The sequence below is a fragment of the Labrus bergylta genome, chromosome 8 (genome assembly GCF_963930695.1).
Source record: "Labrus bergylta chromosome 8, fLabBer1.1, whole genome shotgun sequence".
Lineage (NCBI taxonomy): Eukaryota > Metazoa > Chordata > Actinopteri > Labriformes > Labridae > Labrus > Labrus bergylta.
The window spans coordinates 31,684,728-31,706,344 of NC_089202.1; the positions used below are offsets into that span (position 1 = coordinate 31,684,728).

The 21,617-nt window shown below is 45.5% G+C and overlaps 1 protein-coding gene across 1 annotated transcript; it reads right to left on the reverse strand.

The window, feature by feature from the left end:
* trim33l (tripartite motif containing 33, like) lies at positions 1-19,907 on the reverse strand. Its single transcript, XM_065957959.1, has 14 exons — positions 19,695-19,907; positions 13,845-13,910; positions 13,324-13,534; positions 12,243-12,369; positions 11,704-11,820; positions 11,500-11,614; positions 8,531-8,674; positions 7,193-7,304; positions 4,379-6,999; positions 3,854-4,263; positions 1,872-1,977; positions 1,568-1,624; positions 671-796; positions 1-549 (listed from the first exon to the last, which is right to left on the reverse strand). Exons 1-14 carry the CDS (start codon positions 19,905-19,907, stop codon positions 244-246), a joined length of 4,731 nt encoding a protein of 1,576 aa, XP_065814031.1. The 3' UTR covers positions 1-243.
* Between the last annotated feature and the right edge of the window lie 1,710 nt (positions 19,908-21,617).

Below are 21,617 nucleotides of genomic sequence, written 5' to 3' on the forward strand. Positions count from 1 at the left end.
TATGACAACAGGTTGTTTATTACACAAAATTATTCAAGTACAAAAAGAAATGAAAAACAAACATGCACGTGTGAGTCTGATGACTCAGCTGGCGAGCCTGAATCTTTGTCGATAAAGTTCGTGCATCAGCTGATAAAAAACGTTTTTTGAATGACCTGCAAACATCAAAACTGTGACGTTTAAAAAGTCTCGTCTCTCCTGTCAAAGGTTTAACACTGACTGAACTTCAACTCCCAGAATGCCTCAGCTGATGAAGCCACTGGGTGGCGTTTGTTTTGACCTTGAAGGAGGTAAAGTCATGTTGTCCGTCTTCCTCTTCTTGACTTCATTCAGGTCGGAGAAATCCCCGAGCCTCTTCCTCGCGTTCTTCAGCTCACACTCATCGTCGACCACCTCAATGACCTCTGACCCCTCAGACACCTGCTCCGTCTGTGACATCACAGCGTGCTGGGTGTGTGCGCGGCGCCTTGGACTATTAAGATCGGAGCTGAAAGCTTCCGTCACCTTGTTCTTAAAATTCTCCATCAGTGTGTTTACGCTGTCGTCGTCCTGGAAACGAGACAACAGGAAGCACGACATCGATCAGCTGATTCATTTGAAAAACATCAGATTGTTTGTAAATGATCGTTTGTGATGTGATCATGACCTTTGATGTTGCCGTTGTTCGTACCCGTGCTGCGTCTTGCAAGAGCCTCCAGACGTCGTAGATCAGCTCTGCAGACGCCTCGTACTCCGGGTGGCGCCGCCGAGTCAGGCGCTCGGACATCGTCTTCAGACGAGACCACACCCAATCCATCTGAAACATAAACAACACACACATCAGACTGTTACAGCGCCACCTGCTGGAGGAAGTGTGCAAAACCTGAACAGGAAGTGTTAGCATGCTAATGTTAGCGCTCTTTAGTTAGCTCGTAGCTTCTATAGCTGTGTCCTGCATTGTTGTGTTAGCATGCTAGTGTTAGCACTCTTTAGTTAGCTCGTAGCTTCACATTGTTGTGTTAGCATGCTAATGTTAGCGCTCTTTAGTTAGCTCGTAGCTTCACATTGTTGTGTTAGCATGCTAATGTTAGCGCTCTTTAGTTAGCTCGTAGTTTCACATTGTTGTGTTAGCATGCTAATGTTAGCGCTCTTTAGTTAGCTCGTAGCTTCACATTGTCGTGTCAGCATGCTAATGTTAGCGCTCTTTAGTCAGCTCGTAGCTTCACATTGTTGTGTTAGCATGCTAATGTTAGCGCTCTTTAGTTAGCTCGTAGCTTCACATTTCATGTAAACAGACACAGAATGAGCGTGATCTAAAAACTCTTACTAACATCCAAATAATCAGTGAGTATGTTCTTCTTCTTCTCTCTAGTTCTTGACTAAAACAGCTTTTATACACAAGGGGAGGAGCCGGCCGTCCCGTCCATGTAAACACGGCTCTGACAACAACACAGCCAGCAGGACTCGAGCTTCTCCCTCATTGTAGACAGTCAGGACTCAGAGACACATTTACACAGGACAGACTTTATGATTTATTTATGTGGAACATGTTGATCATTCTGTCTTTAAAGCTTAAAGACGCACTGACCTTAGAAAGTAAAGAGCAGCCTTCGACCTTCAGGTAGAGCAGCAGACTCTCACACCTCTGTGAAAAGAACACAACACACAAGATCAACACCGACGTCACAATGACGAATCAGGAGAGAGAAAAAACACCAGAAAGGAGGAAACAGGGAGACATCATCAGACGTGTTTTTATCTGTTTTAAGAAAAAGAGTCTGAAGGTCAACATGTTTTCACATACCTCTAATGTGTGTGTGTGTGTGTGTGTGTGTGTGTGTGTGTGTGTGTGTGTGTGTGTGTGTGTGTGTGTGTGGTGGGGGGGCTCTGACCTTCTGGTCCTGCAGACTGAGATTCTCAGCTCTCTGTGGTCTGTCCCAGCTGTGGGGGTCTGAGGGGTCACTCAGGTCCTGACACAGTGAACAGGTCCACTCCATCCTGAGAGACAAAGAGGAGCGACAGTCAGACACACCGTTTCAAACTCTCAGGAAACCCGGAGAGGGTCTCAGGGGTCTATCCAGTGGAGAGTAGATATACAGTTGATGGTTTTTGGTTTCTGTCTCTTTTGAATCTCTATTCCTGAAACGGGAAATATAAATGAAGTGGAGATGCACCGATTGGGGAAATCAGGGTGATTGTTTCAGGACTTCTTTTGGTGTCAGACTCCCAGAATGCAACATGTTCTCTCATGTTTGAGTTTGTCCAACAGGTGACCTCGTCTCTGATCAGTCGTTATGTGTTCTAGATGTCAGAATTAAATTGACTTGGAACAACAATTAAAGATCTTCCACTGACGTCGGCTCATGCCACATTATTTGCCGACATCAGTGACGATATCGTCCGATACCGAAGTTGACCCAATGCATCGCTAATGTAAAATGAGAGACTCCCTTTCTCTGTGCACTGTTTGGTTTACAGTCCAGTATTCAATGTGAGCAGCGACAGTGTTCAGATCAAAAGCAAAGTGAAACCGCCCCTTTCGGATACGTCTGCTGAACAAACGTCTCTCAGAGAGGCGCCCGTTCATCAGTTTCCTGCGAGTCTCAGTTTAACTGTAAATAATAAGTCACACAGAGGCCAAACTCTGGATCCCTTCAGACGTCTGAACCTGAGAAACAAACTGATCGATGATGTCATCAACAGATACCAGTTCATCAGCATAAACCACTGCAAATCCCACACTGCTCCTTTCTCCCAAGGTGTTCCCCAAGGTTCTGTACTAGGTCCCCTCCTCTTCATCATGTACATGCTCCCCCTTGGCCACATCATCCGGAGCCATGAACTCCAGTTTCACTGCTTTGCCGACGACATCCAGCTCTACATCGCCACCTCAGCCATCACTCACTCAATCCTCACTGAAATAAAATCTTGGCTTCAAACCAACTTTCTCAAACTCAACTGCGACAAATCAGAAGTCATTATCATCGGCCCCAAATCCCTCATCAAATCCACCAACAACTTCTCCCTCACCATCGATGGCTCTACAGTGCTCCCTTCCCCCCACATCCGTAACCTTGGTGTCAAAACAGCCTTTTACCACCTCAGAAACATTGCCCGCCTCCGCCCATCCCTCTCATTTTCAGCTGCCGAGACCCTCGCCTACACTTTCATCACCTCCAGATTAGACTTCTGCAACAGTCTCCTCTACGGCTCACCATCACACTCACTCAAGAAACTCCAATACATTCAGAACTCAGCTGCTTGTCTCCTCACACACTCCCGCACCAGAGACCACATCAACCCTGTTCTTCATGATCTCCACTGGCTCCCCATCCCCCCCAGTGTATCAACTTCAAAACTCCTCATCATCACCTACAAAGCCCTCCACAACCTGGCTCCTCCCCCTTCCTGTCTGAGCTCCTCCACCCACACTCTCAGGTCTGCGGATGCAAACCTCCTGTCCCCCCCCCTGCAGGACCAACTGATGTCCTGGGGGGGACAGGGCCTTCTCCATTGCCGCTCCCACCCTCTGGAACTCACTCCCTAAAAACAACAGAGACCCCTCCCCTCACTCACCTCCTTCAAGAAATCCCTAAAAACTCACCTCTTCAACACTGCCTACAACCACTAACCCCCCCCCCCCCCCCAACATTACTTCTTCTTTGTACTGTCCTCGTCATTTTTGTATTTTTGTTTTGTTTTTTGGTTGTTTTTTTCCTTGTCAAAGCCTGCTGGTACTTGATTGGTCAGAACATTTTTCAAATAAAATACAGGCTCGGGATTCAGAGTCTACTATTTAAATAGATTCTGTAAATAAAGATTCTTGTGGGGGGCGGATCATTTAATAAATGAATAACTGTGTGTTGATTCTCACCAGATGTCACATCCAACGGTGGGAACGTGACAGTCTCGGTGGTATCCTCGACCGCACGCCGAGCAGATGATCGACCCGTTGGCCGATCCGCAGGCAGAGCAGCTGACGGTCTGCAGGGTCGGAGGAGAGTCTGGGGACGACAGCGGCTCTGTGTAGCAAACTGTGAAGTCATCATCATGCGACTGTGGCTTTGAGTCGTCATCTGTGACGTCATCATCTGTGACGTCATCATCTGTGACGTCATCATCTGTGACGTCATCATCTGTGACGTCATCATCGTGCGACAGTGGCTTTGATTCGTCATCTGTGATGTCATCATTGTGCGACTGTGGCTTTGAGTCGTCATCTTTGATGTCATCATCGTGCGACAGTGGCTTTGAGTCGTCATCTGTGATGTCATCATCATGCGACTGTAACCCAAGCAGAGAAATGTCACGTTAGCTACAAATCATTGTGTCATCCTGCGTTGTCAGATAATGAACTACAAAAACAATCTTTAAATGTGATGATTCATGGACGACCTACCTCAGAGTCCTCGCTCAGTTCTTCCAGATAAAACTCATCTTCAGCATCGCCAGGGACCAGAAGAAAGCTGGGAAGGGGACCCCCAGGTTTGGGCAGAGCGAGAGGCAGTCGGTCCAGAGAAACTCTGGGCTGCCATAGGCTCAGTTTGAAGTCCTGGCAGTTTGAAGAGCTCGGCTCCTCAGTGTCACTGTCCAATACTTCTGGTGTCGAGGGTGTCTCTGAAGGCTCTGGGTCTTCAGACACGGTGGATGTGGGCTCGTTCTCTGCAGGCTCCTGATGCCTCGGCGTCACCTGCTGCACACTGCTGTCACAGGCAGAGTCTGCCACTGCCTTCACCACAACACTGGGCTGATGGGGTTTCTCAGAGGAGGAGCAGGGGCTGATATCAGGAGAGGGTTTATCCTGCAGTGGTTGGTGTTGAGGTGTTTGTTTGCTGTCTGGCAATGGCTGGATGTCTGTGGTCTCACTGAGGACTGGTGACATTTGGTGTGCCAGCAACGGTTTTCGGTCTGGTAATTGTTTTTGATCTGCCAATGGTTCAACTTCTAGCGATGGTGGGTCATCTTGTGATTGTTTGGGGACTGCCGATGGTTGAACTTCTAGCGATGGTAGGTCATCTTGTGATTGTTTGGGGACTGCCGATGGTTGAACTTCTAGCGATGGTAGGTCATCTTGTGATTGTTTGGGGACTGCCGATGGTTGAACTTCTAGCGATGGTGGGTCATCTTGTGATTGTTTGGGGACTGCCGATGGTTGAACTTCTAGCGATGGTGGTTCATCTTGTGATTGTTTGGGGACTAGTAGCAGCATGTGTTTGAGTGGTATTGATGTGAGGACTCGCATCGGTTCATTTCCCTGCAACGGTTCAGGGTTTGGTGATTGTTTCTGTTGTTGCCACGATTGGTTTCCTGGTGTTTGTTTGTGGTCCCAAAATAAGTGGTTTTCTTGGCGTGGCTGGGGAACTTCAGTTTGTTTGGGGTCTTGCATTACAAGCTGTTTAAATGATGTGTTGCCTAACAATATGTGCTTGTCTGTCTTTAGTTTGCGGACTGGCAGTGAATCCCAGTCTTCTGTTTGTTTGTGGACTGGCAATGGTTGGTGGTCTGGTGTTTGTTTGTGGACTGGCAATGGTTGGTGGTCTGGTGTTTGTTTGTGGACTGGCAATGGTTGGTGGTCTGGTGTTTGTTTGTGGACTGGCAATGGTTGGTGGTCTGGTGTTTGTTTGTGGACTGGCAATGGTTGGTGGTCTGGTGTTTGTTTGTGGACTGGCAATGGTTGGTGGTCTGGTGTTTGTTTGTGGACTGGCAATGGTTGGTGGTCTGGTGTTTGTTTGTGGACTGGCAATGGTTGGTGGTCTGGTGTTTGTTTGTGGACTGGCAATGGTTGGCGGTCTGGTGTTTGTTTGTGGACTGTCAATGGTTGGTGGTCTGGTGTTTGTTTGTGGACTGGCAATGGCCGGTGGTGTTGTGTTAGTTTGTGGACTAGCAATGGTTGGTGGTCTGGTGTTTGTTTGTGGACTGGCAATGGTTGGTGGTCTGGTGTTTTTTTGTGGACTGGCAATGGTTGGTGGTCTGGTGTTTGTTTGTGGACTGGCAATGGTTGGTGGTCTGGTGTTTGTTTGTGGACTAGCAATGGTTGGTGGTCTGGTGTTTGTTTGTGGACTGGCAATGGTTGGTGGTCTGGTGTTTGTTTGTGGACTGGCAATGGTTGGTGGTCTGGTGTTTGTTTGTGGACTGGCAATGGCCGGTGGTGTTGTGTTAGTTTGTGGACTAGCAATGGTTGGTGGTCTGGTGTTTGTTTGTGGACTGGCAATGGTTGGTGCTCTGGTGTTTGTTTGTGGACTGGCAATGGTTGGTGGTCTGGTGTTTGTTTGTGGACTGGCAATGGTTGGCGGTCTGGTGTTTGTTTGTGGACTGGCAATGGTTGGTGGTCTGGTGTTTGTTTGTGGACTGGCAATGGTTGGTGGTGTTGTGTTAGTTTTTGGTTCAGTAATGGATGTTGGTCTTGCAATGGATGGTGTGCCAGCGATGGTACGTGGCGTGGTGTTTGTTGTTGTGGCGCACAGTGACTTGGTCCAGCAGTGGTCCCTGTAGTCCTTACAAAGAGTATTTGATTACTGCCGAGGTTCTGCTTATTTACAGCAGTGTGGTTGCTTGTCTCTCGTTTACTGGACCAAGCTAATCCAGGCTGGGCGTAAGAAAAATTCTGATTGAGCAGCAAAGGCAGCTGAGGCGTGCTGAAGGGAACCGTCATGCCTGACATCTGGTACGCGTTCAGAGCGTCGGCCAGCTGGACCAAGGAGGGCTGGTTCTGAGGGGGGGCGGTCTTCTGGTTCAAGACTACTGCGAGGACATTGCTGGCTGAGGGGGCAGGCTGTAGGACAAAGGGTGTACCCACAGGCTGGGGTTGACTTTTAGGCATCAACTGTTTTACGTTTGTGCCCGCGGTCTGAGCCGGAACCAGGACCGGGACCGTGGAGGTAGAAGGTCTGGCTGAGGAGGAGCAGTGGAGGGAGGTGGGGAGGGAGCATGAACTTGGAGCCGACGACTGAGCCGGGTCGTATGTGTTCTGAGGGGGAGGTGGATCGACGGAAAACGGGACCGATCCAACTTGAAGTTTACCTGCAAAAACAAACATGAAACTTCTTAAAGAAAAACTTCGACAACAAGCAGAAAAGTGATAAACAACGACTTCAGAAGGTTCATATTTTACAAGAGACGTCCATCAACGCGTGCATTTCAGTCACCTCTGTTTTTATCATTTAGTTTTTGTAACAACTGACCATCATGGAAATGTAACATCACTTTGACCTACCAAAGTTCAAAATGGCCTCCAGAGACGGTTTGTCGGTGATGACCTTCAGGTGAACCATGTTCTGAGGAGGATACAAGTCCTGAACAGGGAGCTTTTTTGTCAGAAACTGAACCTGCAGAGAGGAGACGGACCTGGTCACAAAGAGTCCATTTAACCCACAGCAGAATAAGGTTGTTGGATAGTCTGATGTTTTTTTGTAGCCTAAAGTTTTAAATGTTATGAACTTTGTGATTTTATAGATAATTTAAAAAAAACTTTCGATCTTCCTCCATATTTTAAACTCGGTGCTGATGTGAGAGAAAAGAGAGAGCACTGTCTAAATTGCACAAATATGCAGAAGTTAACTGCAATTTCTGTTGCCATGGTATCAAAACAGGTATTGATGTCGTTGGATTTGAACTAAAATCAAATCAAGGTCAAACGTCTGGTTTGTAGAATCAATCTTACTGTGTGGTATTTTAGGGGGAAGGGATCAAGGTTGTCATAGGTCCCTTTTTGTTCTTTTGTGCAATTTTACCACAAACTGTAATTATGAATGTTTGAAGCCTGAGTGATGTCACCCATCTGTTCCTGCAGGGGGCGCTGGAGTCCCATCGATGGCGGTCTCCATGCTGGAAATGCTGTCTCAGTCTAACTTTCAGTCAACCTAACGACAGGCTGAGAGCTGGAGCTGAGCGCCCACCTGTCAATCAGGTCAGCTACACGCCTTATTGTGAATAACTCTTATCCTTCATCAAATCAAAACTGATGAGTCATCAAAACATTCACCCCCCGTACAGTGTGTGTCCATCGAGTCATGAGCTAATCACACCTATTTGGTTTTTTGAACCAGGCTGTAAACATGTTCATATCTGCTGTAAAAACAGGTTTTTTAGAATGGATGTGTATGTGACTTCCTGTGCTTCTGCAGCCAGCCTCTAGTGGACACTCCAGGAACTACAGGATTTTACACTTCAGCAACGGCTTCATTTTTAAACACTGGAGGTTGCTGCTTGGTCTTCTCTTATCAATGCATTGCATCTTGGGTTTTAGTACTTGAGTACCTGTCGCTCATGTGACCTTGTGATGGCCTACTCGTGGAATCTTCTTTAGGAACACGTTAATTTTACTGCAACGCTCCTGAGCCCAGGTAAGACAGAAAAAGCTGTTTGTAAATCAGGTAAGCAAGCCAGCAGAATGCTAATGCATGCATACGGTTTGTAACTCATCGGAATGGATTCACAAAAAGCTTTTTATATTTCTTTACCTGAGCCCTGCAGGGATCCATACAACACTGCAGGTGTGATGCTTACCTGAGCCCTGCAGGGATCCATACAACACTGCAGGTGTGATTCTTACCTGAGCGGCAAAGTGAAGCAGTTGGGACAGGTCTCTGTTTTTGGCTGCTTCTGCTTCAGCCAAAAGCATCTGTCGATGCTGCTGCATCAGCTTCAGCTTCATCATCCTCACTCTGATCTGCTGGCTCTCCTGCTCACTCACCTCCTGCTCAAGCACACAAACAACACACAATGAGGAGACACAACACACAATGAGCTCAAATATAACTTTTCTTTTTTTATATATAAGATATATAAGATTTATTTTTGTGCCTTCATTGTAGAGATAGGACAGTAGATAGTCAGAAATGGGAGAGAGAGAGAGAGAAAGAGAGAGAGTAGGGAACAACATGCAGGAAAGGAGCCACAGGTCAGATCTGAACCTGGGCCACCCGCTTGGAGGACTACAGCCTCCATCCATGGGACGCCACCAGCGCCTCATCAAATATCACTTTAAACAGTGACATTTCACTGATCTTCTTCTACGTAGCATCAATGCTGTTTTTTGTTGTTGATTCCTACTTTTCGACCTGAAATCACTTGAACACACTGAAATCGGAAGAACGACTTCCAAACTCATAAACTTGGATCACCCGACCAGCACCTGAATGCAGCATTAAGCACGGTGCGGGACAACTCTGCTAGTGTGATCTTGTCCTCAGTAAGGTTGCTGAAGACACGGGTGCTCGGAGCGGTACACTCTAACCCAATCAGAAGTGTCGGATGTTAAAAGCATGAGTGAACACCCTCACTGTGATGGGAACATTTGCTCTGCATGAGGAGAGTCGGCCCTGTGGGGGGGGGGGGGGGGGGGGGGGGGGGGAATCACACCTCAGACATGAGGACCTCGATGTTCTGTCAGGAGAACAGAGCCTCAGGTAACACTCAGGTAACACTCAGGTAACACTCAGGTAACACTCAGGTAACACTCAGGTGAGACCTGTGCATCTGATATTAGCAGCCACGTTTCACAACCTCTCTCTCTGCAGGACTCAGGACTGTGGATTAATATCTTGGTAACGTTTTACCAAGAAACAAAGGAACTGATCAATAATTTAAGTCTCCCTCTCAGACAGGCTCTGGAGGACAGAATATTATAAACTTTTACAACACCTTGAGTAAACAACCAAGCGGAAACACTCTGCTGTCTATGAATTGACCCCAAAGACCTGAACTGTGACCGAAACCAGTCTCTGCAAAGTCAAAAAAATTGACCATCTGTTGAAGGACTGCTGGAGAACTGATTAAACCACAGCGTTCAATTCTGCATCAAATGAACATTTATGTCTTTCTTCATCTAGATATTTGTAATTGTCACATTGAGTGTATTGCAATAATCTTTTTAAACTCAAAATCTGATGTTTAGAATACAAATAACAGTTACTATAGTTTTAATAGGAATTTGACGTGGAGCACTATTGCCATCTAGTGTTAGAATATCCATGAATACGTAACCTTCATAATTATACATTTAAACGTGTTATAAAGTATACTCTTTGATATTAGCTATAGAAGGTGTTATTATATCTACTTTATTAATATGTCTTATTAAGAATGTTGACTGTATAACATGTTTTTGTTCACCTACAGGCTGGGATTAACTGAGGATGTTCCCAGGTGGTGTGATTTTCATCTCAACATGAATCTGATAGAAATGTTTGTCTAAATATATGAACCTACATCAACGTGGATCTGATAGAAATGTTTGTCTAAATATATGAACCTACATCAACGTGGATCTGAGAGAAAAAATATCGAAATGAATATATGGTGACGTATATATGTTTAGATTCTTATTCTTAATCTTATTCAGTAAACTCGCTTTCATTTAAACAAGAACAGAACTTTGTGTGTGTTTTCTGGTTTAAACATTTCTAGAATTTACTTCCTTCAAGATATGAAACTGACTGATTAATTAATTACGACAAGTAATATTAATGTCCTTTCTCTGTGAGGTGGTGTCCCGAGGTTTAAAAAAGATATGATATCTTAATAAATTAATTACGCTACACCTGTTGGATCCATGAAGAGCCAGGATCCAGTTGGACTGTTGGCTCTTTGTTAAGGTCCTGACACACCAAGGAGGCGGCAAAGAACTAGTGTTGACGAAGGCCGCCTCACATCTTGGCAAAAAAGTTGCACTTGAACACACCACAAAGACTACAGCCGATGGCCAATCACCACGTACGTTCTGCAGTGAGAGGAAGTAACTCTCCATGCCAGCAGGGGGCGGTAGTCTGTTGTTTATGATACAAGAAGACCATTTTCACACCGCTGTCGGTCACCTCTCGTATTATAGGTCGTCTACTAATGGAGTCTGATAAAAAGTAGAAGATGGCGCTGGCGTTGTCAGCTCTTGGTCTTTTAGTGGAAAAAGAAAAGAAGAGGAGGAGGAGACAAATAAGGAGAAACCTCACTAATGGGTGAAAGCATGGAGACTACAGAGACATGCTCAAGAGGCTTTACTGAACCTGAGAGGAGAGCTGGAGAGAAATGAAACCTCCCAACAGCCAATCGGAGAGCTCCCTCTCAGCGACCATGTCAACTGACTCTGATTCAAGATGGTGAATCGGGTGAAAAAAGGTCGACGGTAGCGGCGGAGCCGGACACACCTCAAAAACGAGGGCGACGACCGCTCATCGACGGTCCGACCACCAACGACCTCCTCGGTGTGTCAGGGTCTTTACAGACGTCTATTATCAGAATTTTTTTCAGAAGTGGCGTAACTGATCTCAGCCGTCATCACGTCTTCGTCCGTTATATTGATTCCATGACGGCGTATCAAGCTGTGATATTTACGTCCCGGTGACGTTTGGCCCTACAATCTGAATTTGGTGGATTCATAATGGAGGGACAAAGTGACCCCCCCCCCCCCCCCCCCCGTACCGTCTTCAGAGGCGTTACAGAGGGGAGTCCGTTGCCATGGTGATGCAGTCTGACCCTGTGATGTAACAATAATAGACTGGACTAATAAAGTCCTGGACCTCTTACCTTGACCTTATTCAGGATCTCCTGAGTCCGGTTCTTCATGTGCTGAGTCAGGATGATGTGAGCCTGACTCAGCTCCGCCTCCAGCTGAGCCTCGCTCTCTGAGATGTCCCGCAGCCTGAAACACAACGAGAGAGATCAGCTCTCTGATTTAAGGAGGAATGAGCTCAGCTCTCTGATTTAAGGAGGAATGAGCTCAGCTGGTACCTGGTCTCCATGTCCTGCAGGCTCCGCCTCACCGTGTCAGTCTGCACTCTGAATGGATGAATCAAGTGGTCCACCTGCTTCTTAATTTTGTCCAATGCCTCGCTGATAAACTGATACCTGAGAAAAGGAGGAGGAGGAAGAGAGAGAGGAGGAGGAGGAAGAGAGAGAGGAGGAAGAGGAGGAAGAAGAGAGAGAGGAGGAGGAGGAGGAAGAGGAAGAAAATGTTACAGACTGCTACCTGCATGGCGTATTTTTGTTCGGCTAAGCTGAAAGTTATCATCGCGTCGGCTCCTCGACATTATACCTCTTTGGATTATAAATCTCAACATGTCCTTTTGTAAGACGTGAAACAGTTTCAGAAGTCACACGTGGGAGCGTCCAGATGTCGCAGAGAAAAAACATTAAAATCTCTTAAACTTGTTCCTACCTTATTGCGGCGTCGCTCTATGAGGCGGGGTCTTTAAGGAGTTATTATTGGTGTGATGTGTAACCATGGTAACCGTCTCTGTGTGTGAGCGAGGAGCCTGGAGCAGACGTACCTGTGGTTCTTGTGATCGATGAGCTGACAGTCCCGGCAGGTGACATGGTGACAGGTGAAGCAGAAGAGTTTGAGCGGCTCAGAGGGGTGGAGCTTGCAGTACTTTGTGGGCGGAGTCCTGATTGCGCCTGGTCACAGAAACAAAGATGACAGAGGATGGTCAAGAAGAGCGTTTAACATCACGCCGCCAGGAGCAGTTATGGTGTATGTGTGTTAGCGGTGTTCAGGCGCCAGTTTGCGTTTACGCCTCATACTCTGCTCGTTTGTGTTAAGGAAGCCATGGCGGACATCTGAGGACGGGGGGGGGGGGGGGGGGGGGGGGGGGGGCTAAGAGACCCGATGAGGACACGGACGAGGACTGGGGATCTTTCAGGGTCACCAACTGCAGGACTGCAACTAGACTCACTCAGAGATTATTACTCAGCAACTACAAACTGAAAACCCAGAAGGAAGAGAAACCATGCTCCTCTCTGTAACCATGGAGACGATCAAACTGGACTCTCTAGAGGAAGTCGTAACAGACGGTCTGCAGGAGGATCCTCACAGCTGACTTCAGCAGACTCAAAGGGGATTTTTAAAAGCCGCAGCACTTTGTGCCCTCCTCTCTCGTGATACCAAGTGGAGGACTCGTCTTTCTCTCTTTTCCACGGTCCAAATGAACCGCACAGCCGGTCTCGGCCTTGGTGCTGGCGTGGTCACTCCTATCTGTCTTTTTATTGAGTTTTAATAAGAGCAGACTAAGGAGCTGTGATCATATGAAACATGTTTAACACTAATAATACATATATAAAGAAGAACCAGAGTTGATCAGGTTTCATCAGATTGTGGGATGTTTGAGAGCTGAGAGGATTCAGGAGCTGCTGGAACCTCTATGAGATGTTTGAACTGATTTGAACTGTTCTTAATGAAGTCTCAGTGGATCATTGTCAGGAGCTGCTATTTGAACTGTTCTTAATGAAGTCTCAGTGGATCGTTGTCAGGAGCTGCTATTTGAACTGTTCTTAATGAAGTCTCAGTGGATCATTGTCAGGAGCTGCTATTTGAACTGTTCTTAATGAAGTCTCAGTGGATCGTTGTCGTACCTGCAGGCGGCTTGTCAAGGATCTGGTGAGATCTGGTGATCGTCACTCTGCGATGAGCCGACAAACAGCTTCCACACAGAGCTTCACTACAGTCCACACACCAAACACAGGAGGAGGAGCTGTCACAGCTGCAGCACTGAGGAGACGAGGAGGAGGAAGATGAAGAGGAGGAAGAGGATGAGGAGGAGGAAGAGGAGGAGGAGCTGTCACACTGAGGAGAAGACGAGGAGGGGGAGAGACGAGGAGGAGAGAGGAGGAGGAGGAGGGGGCGAGAGGAGGAGGGGGACAAGAGGAAGAGGAGGAGGAGGGAAGAGGAGGAGGAGAGATCATACAGAGAGGGGAAAGAGGGCAGAGGGGATAGGAAGGAGAAGGAGGAGGAGCAGAGAGGAGGTGGACAGGAGGAGGGGAAGGAGAGGAAGGATAGATGTAAGGGAGGAGGAAGGTAAGTGAGGTGGGCAGGACAGTATATTTCTGATCTTTTTGTTTTGTAACCCTGGCGGTCCTATGAGACTTTGACTTACCTGCATTCTCAAAGTGTTTCCTGGTGCGGCTGGCGTCTCCATGGTGAGGAGGTGAGAGGTCGTATCCTGGAACACAGAGACAGACGAACGTCTTAATGTGAAACACCAACAAACAACGTCCCTGAAACCTGTAAAGCCAAAAGGAATCTTAATGATCCAAAGTTGAAGTCGTTTGATTCGTCTCCACGCTTCATCTCGAGGATCAAGTTCACCGTGTGGTCGTGTTTCTGGACGCTCCTCCTTCACCCTCTTTCCTCTTTCCTCACATCAGAACCTGAACGTGGTGTGGACTCTTCAGAGTCCTCACTAAACCCAACCAGCACAGTTCGTCTGTAACTTAAGTTGAGTCAGTGTTTGGTTACCATGGAGACGTAAGGTTCATCATCTGGTTCTAGTAGCTCCAAACTGACCAAAACATTGTGTCAGAAATTAGATTTAAATGTGAAGGAGGACGAGGTCTGCAGGAGAGCAGAACCAGAGTATCGGGGTTTTGTGAAATGTCACAGGAGGATTTGAACGGGGTTATTTACTTCAGGAAGCACAGTTGAGCTCATTAGGGGAAATTATTTTCACTCATCAGTGCGCAGGTTAGTCGTTATAAACCCGCCCTGAACACATCGATGATTTAAAATGTTTTTTTTTATTAATTTAGTGGAAAAATACTATCTGTCTGTCGTCCTCATTTGAACTTAAAAGATTAGGATGTTCGTGCGTCATTTAGCAATTAAAAACTGTTTCTCTGTATGGCTTTGGTCTGTATCTCCAACAGGAACACTCCTCAGGATCTGGGTACAGCATGATCCTAAATCAGTTCCCTCTGAACAAAGGACTTTCTGTTGGTGTTAGATAAATCATCAGGCAAGCTGAAACCAATGACGATGTATCACTCATAAGTAGAGGAACTTGGGCCCCTAAAAGTTGAGATACCCCTTATGAACCCCTTTATGAAACGGATGGTTGTATAAAAATATTTAAAAAATAAAAATAACTTTTTTTGGATGTTTTATGCATCTTACCAAAAAAACGAAAATAGGTCAAATTAGGGCTTCTCCAAATGGGACAGCTCTAGCCTTATCACATGTATCTCTGGGAATCAGAATTTCACCAAATTTGGACAGGATGTTCACAGATAGTTATTAGTTTCAATTATGCAACATTTTTATCAATACCATTTTCAATTTTTGAATTTTTCACACTTAAACACACATGTAGTTTAGGCGGAAATTAAAACAAAAATTCAAAAGGTATGTATATCAAAGTCTGTCATTTTTTAAGTAAGGACACCAAACATTAAAATATGTAATTTGTATCTTCTTTAAACTGTTATCTCAACACAAAAGCAAGTTATGTGACTTTTCACTTGACCCTATGCTGTCACCAGCCCCTAACAGGAAACTAGTGCAGCCAGGATTTCAGGGCGACCTGGTCTTGATTTGGTTGTGATGTCTTGATTTAGTTATGGTGTCTTGATTTGGTTGTGGTGTCTTGATTTAGTTATGGTGTCTTGATTTAGTTATGGTGTCTTGATTTAGTTATGGTGTCTTGATTTGGTTGTGGTGTCTTGATTTAGTTATGGTGTCTTGATTTGGTTGTGGTGTCTTGATTTAGTTATGGTGTCTTGATTTGGTTGTGGTGTCTTGATTTGGTTATGGTGTCTTGATTTAGTTATGGTGTCTTGATTTAGTTATGGTGTCTTGATTTAGTTATGGTGTCTTGATTTGGTTGTGGTGTCTTGATTTGGTTATGGTGTCTTGATTTGGTTATGGTGTCTTGATTTAGTTATGGTGTCTTGATTTGGTTATGGTGTCTTGATTTGGTTGTGGTGTCTTGATTTAGTTATGGTGTCTTGATTTGGTTATGGTGTCTTGATTTGGTTATGGTGTCTTGATTTGGTTGTGGTGTCTTGATTTGGTTATGGTGTCTTGATTTAGTTATGGTGTCTTGATTTAGTTATGGTGTCTTGATTTAGTTATGGTGTCTTGATTTGGTTATGATGTCTTGATTTAGTTATGGTGTCTTGATTTAGTTATGGTGTCTTGATTTAGTTATGGTGTCTTGATTTAGTTGTGGTGTCTTGATTTAGTTATGGTGTCTTGATTTAGTTATGGTGTCTTGATTTAGTTATGGTGTCTTGATTTAGTTGTGGTGTCTTGATTTAGTTATGGTGTCTTGATTTAGTTATGGTGTCTTGATTTAGTTATGGTGTCTTGATTTAGTTATGGTGTCTTGATTTAGTTGTGGTGTCTTGATTTGGTTGTGATGTCTTGATTTAGTTATGGTGTCTTGATTTAGTTATGGTGTCTTGATTTAGTTATGGTGTCTTGATTTGGTTATGATGTCTTGATTTAGTTATGGTGTCTTGATTTAGTTATGGTGTCTTGATTTAGTTATGGTGTCTTGATTTAGTTATGGTGTCTTGATTTAGTTATGGTGTCTTGATTTAGTTATGGTGTCTTGATTTAGTTGTGGTGTCTTGATTTGGTTGTGATGTCTTGATTTAGTTATGGTGTCTTGATTTAGTTATGGTGTCTTGGGAACAGAATGTAGACGTTTAATTACGTGCACGGAGATCGTAGAGGTCGCGGGCAGACACTTTAGACAGTCACTATATAAACGTCATTCTCTTTCTATTGGATGAAAATGAAAATCTCCGGAGTATATTCGGCCGCGTTCAGACTCACTCAGATATTCTGTGGATAATACACTAGGGGTCGGATAAACTCTGGGTAAAGTCCGCGCAAAAAATGTGTCTGTTTGCGTTCACACATAGCCTAAAGAACCTCCAGGTAGCCAAATCTCTGGAGTTTTTCAGGAGATTTCTGTATGTGTGAAAAGGGTTATAGAAGGACAGTGATATTTAAATACAGAATTTCACAGAACCACATCTATTTCCTTTTTGGGACCCAGAACAGCACCCCTCCATACAACTTCCATATTTGGTAATTCTCCAACACAGGGCCCCAACGCATACATTCCACTTTGGGGGGCCCTATACCGGTCTCAGATACAAACACTTTCCAGATGTTGTCTGACACATTGTAAGAAGGAGCAGCACTGACCTTTATCCCATATATCAGACACCTCAGCTGTATGGGAGAGTGCTGTCCTAAGTCTCAAATACAGGAAATGAGGTCCTTATGTTGCTCTGTGAAATTCTGTATAAATATCGCTCTCCTACTACGAGAGAGAGAGAGAGAGAAAGATCGCTATTGGCTTCACGTCTCTGTGGGATACAGTAAGAACAGTACAGCTTACCTGGTTTACAACCCAGAAATGGAAAAGGTACAGAAACACAGAACAGTGTTGAACAACAGACACAAACAAACAAACGTGACTCAGAAATACAGACATATGAACACAGAAAGTCTGACAGTGAAAACAATGTTGATGTGCCCCAGGACGAAGATAGCACAGAAAATCAGGTATTACATGAAAATAAGGAGCATGCAGAAACAGATGATACAGAAGTATCAGAACTTAAAGAGAATACAGATGAGGAGGAAAAACAAAGCCAAAACAAAGGCTATCCAAGGAGAGAAGATTACACTTCAAACTGTAAAGAGGATGATTATTGTTACAGGGCAGTATGTGGAGTTCCACAAACTTATAGTAAAGCCCTGAAGTCTCCAGAGGCGCTTCGATGGAAGCACGCCATGACAGAAGGGATCAACTCACTTAAAGAAAACGACACATTTGAACTGACACCATTACCTAAAGGTAGAAATACAGTAGGAGGAAAATGGGTATATGCCCTCAAAGAACATGCAGAGAATGGAAAAATCTTTAAAGCTAGACAATGAGATAAGGAAAAATGTAGAGAAAGGATACAGTCAGACAGAAGGAATAGACTATCAGGAAACAGCAAACATTACAGTAGTTTGAGTGCTGATGCAGATAGCGGTTCAAAATGACCTCATCATACATCAGATGGATGTTAAGACGCCATATTTGCATGCCCCAATACAGAAGAACTCTTCTTGGAACAACCAGAAGGTTTCAGAGTAACATCAGATACTGAAGAAAAATTAGTATACAAACTAAAGAAATCGCTTTATGGCCTGAAACAATCTGGGAGAAATTGGTACTAAATGATTATCTAGAGCAAAATGGGTTAGAAAGAAATCCAAACGATCACTGTGTTTACAGACAACAGACAGAAAAAGGTACCATTCTTGTCATCATATGGGTGGACGACATGATCAATGCAGCCAGTGATAATGATCTGTTGACCAGATTCAAAGATACTCTGAAATCTAAATTCAACATGAAAGACTTGGGGGAAATATCATATTTCCTTGGAATACAGTTTGAGCAAAAGAAAGGAGAAATCAAAATGAACCAGACAAATTACATCAAAAAGATGCTAGAAAGATTTGGAATGTCAGAATGTAAACCAAGGTATACACCAATGGAACAAAAATGAGACCGTTAATCCCAAAGAGTATGGTGATATTGTGGGCAGTTTGATTTATGCCATGACTTGCACCAGTTAGTAAACTATCTCAAACACTGGCAAATCCAAAAGCAGAAGACTTGGTGGCTGCTAAGCATGTGTTAAGGTATCTCAAAGGCACAAATGACTATGAACTGTGTTTTAAGAAAAGCGAGGAAGATCTGAACCTGATTGCATTCAGTGACTCAGATTGGGCATCGTCTGTGGAAGACAGACGTAACACTACAGGTTACTGTTTCAGCCTAACAAAACAAGGAAACCAAGGAGACAGCCCACAGTGGCTCTGTCAGTGGTGGGTGATATAACAATCTTAGATCGTGAAGGATTTTTTGCTCCGCAGCGGTGAAAACAAAACTTAAAAGTAAAGTCTGCAAAAACAACTCCATCTCGGTTATATGCAAATGTTCTGATATGTTTCCAAACCGACACGCTGTGAGCAACAGTTAACTTCTCTGCATAGTGTGCACAGTTAAGTTTACATCTCGGAGAGCGACACAAGAAACCGTTTAAGGAGCCGGAGAGACGTTAACAGTCTGCAGAGAGTCAGACAGAGAGGAGCTCAGACAGACAGTGAGGGGAGATATAACCCCGGTGTTTCAAATGTTGCTGTCGGTGTTTTCTGCTCTCTCTCAGTTTTTAAAAGTTACTTATCAAGCTTCTCCACCTGAAGCTCACCTGTTGTGATAACTGAACCTATAGGGATTACACTAAACGACGTTACAAAGCAGCAGGCAGGTGAGAGTGAGTAACCATGGTGACTGTCTGTCTGTCAATCAACAATGTCCCGCCCCCTCTATGAATTAAAGTCTTCTGTCAGTAAAACTTACTTTGATCATGTGTCACAGAATGAACACATTCTGTATTATGTTTGATTATATATAAACTAAACTAAAGTTAGTCCAATGATGTCATAAAAACAACAAAGTCTGCAGAGCCTGTATGAAGCTCCAGCTGGAGGAACTCTGCAGGGCTAAAACAGAACAGAAACACAAGAACTTTTTAAATGAATGCATCACTGTGTGAAAATGTTCCTGATGAACATAAAAAGAGGACACATAACTAAATCATCATTTCAAAGTGGTGAGGAAAACCTTCAAATTGTTCATAAATATTGATCAAATTGAGAGAAAGACATTTCTGTTGTTAAAGATGTTCTGGGTGAGAGACCTCCAGACCTCCTACAAAGATGTTTTTCAAATAGATTAAACTTGTCTGCTCAGTTTTTGTGCATTTAAAAACATTATACAGGGAAATAAGTTGAACTGGTCAGTAACTTATAAATTAGTCTAAAGATCAGTATGAAAAAAATCATGAGATGATATTTTTCACTCTGTCGGAGTGAACCACAGCCTGAGAGGTGATGCTAAGCTAAGCTAGCTCTCGGTACAGTAACTCACCGTGTCATCGGTTATGTTCCTTCCGGTGACGTCATTATTCCGGTGTTTGCTCGGTAGTTTCTTTACTGTCAGTGAAGTTAATGTTTGAACTCTTTCCGCTGAGTTAAAGAAGAGAAACTCTAACGAAGACTTCTTCTTCTTTGTCTCTATTTTCCTGCAGATTGTGGGCGGGGACTTATTCTTCTTCTTTGTTTTGAGCTTAAAGCAGCTCATACGGGCATTACCGCCCCCTGCTGGACTGAGTGTAACAGTTCTTATCAAAGCTGTTTTGTTCTTCTTAGTTAAAGATTGACTCGGGTTATTTCTTATCTTGTTTCTCTTAAATTGATGATAAAAGGATTCATTTCTGACACTGCTGATGCTTCTTCTTCTTCTGAATATTCACAGCGTTATTTATTTGAGTACGATCTTTCACCATCAAACAGAACAAACATGACTGAAACAAACATCAAACGTGCTGCAGTACATGAACCAAACAACTCACATTCAGAAGACACTGCAAATCACCTGGCCTGTAGGGGGCGCTCTGTGGGACAGGTCATTATTGACATGAAAGAGAGAGAGTGACAGAGAGAGTGACATGAAAGAGCCAGACTTTGGAGGCTGGGGGGTCAGGACGGGGAGGACAGGGGGGTCAGGACGGGGAGGCGACGGGGGTCAGGACGGGGAGGACAGGGGGGTCAGGACGGGGAGGCGACGGGGGTCAGGACAGGGAGGACAGGGGGGTCAGGATGGGGAGGCGATGGGGGTCAGGACGGGGAGGACAGGGGGGTCAGGACGGGGAGGCGACGGGGGTCAGGACGGGGAGGCGACGGGGGTCAGGACGGGGAGGACAGGGGGGTCAGGACGGGGAGGCGACGGGGGTCAGGACGGGGAGGCGACGGGGGTCAGGACGGGGAGGACAGGGGGGTCAGGACGGGGAGGCGACGGGGGTCAGGATGGGGAGGCGACGGGGGTCAGGACGGGGAGGCGACGGGGGTCAGGACGGGGAGGACAGGGGGGTCAGGACGGGGAGGCGACGGGGGTCAGGACGGGGAGGACAGGGGGGTCAGGACGGGGAGGCGACGGGGGTCAGGACGGGGAGGACAGGGGGGTCAGGACGGGGAGGCGACGGGGGTCAGGACGGGGAGGCGACGGGGGTCAGGATGGGGAGGACAGGGGGGTCAGGACGGGGAGGACAGGGGGGTCAGGACGGGGAGGACAGGGGGGTCAGGATGGGTAGGCGACGGGGGTCAGGACGGGGAGGCGACGGGGGTCAGGACGGGGAGGCGACGGGGGTCAGGATGGGGAGGACAGGGGGGTCAGGATGGGGAGGACAGGGGGGTCAGGACGGGGAGGACAGGGGGGTCAGGACGGGGAGGACAGGGGGGTCAGGACGGGGAGGCGACGGGGGTCAGGATGGGGAGGCGACGGGGGTCAGAATCTTTACTCTCAAAGATCCACACTGCTCCGTTCTTATGACACAGCAGATAAATATCAGGAGAACCATTTCATTATTCATCGTGTCTGACGGCGTTTCCAGAGACGATTTGTTTAGAGAACATGCAGAGCTCCAGCCGAGTTTTCATAATGACCGTTTTAATCAAATCAACACTGAGCGGCTTCAAGTGCATGACAACAGCACTGCGATTATACAAAGTCAGGCAGAGACGAGTTTTAAACAACAGAGCAAGAAAAACAGAATCAAATCCAGAATATTTATAAAATGACACATTTGTGATGATGTTTTCTCTTTGTCCACAGGGGGCGCCAAAATCAACACAAAACGAAAGTTCCTCACAAGCTTTTTAAAAATGGAAAAATAAAAGTGTTTTAAAAAGTTTTAAAATCTCTTCAGCGTGAGAGGACGGGAAACAAAAGGATGGCCCCGAGCAATGAATAAAGAGACTGCTGCTCTCTGATTGGACAGACAGTCCCACCTCA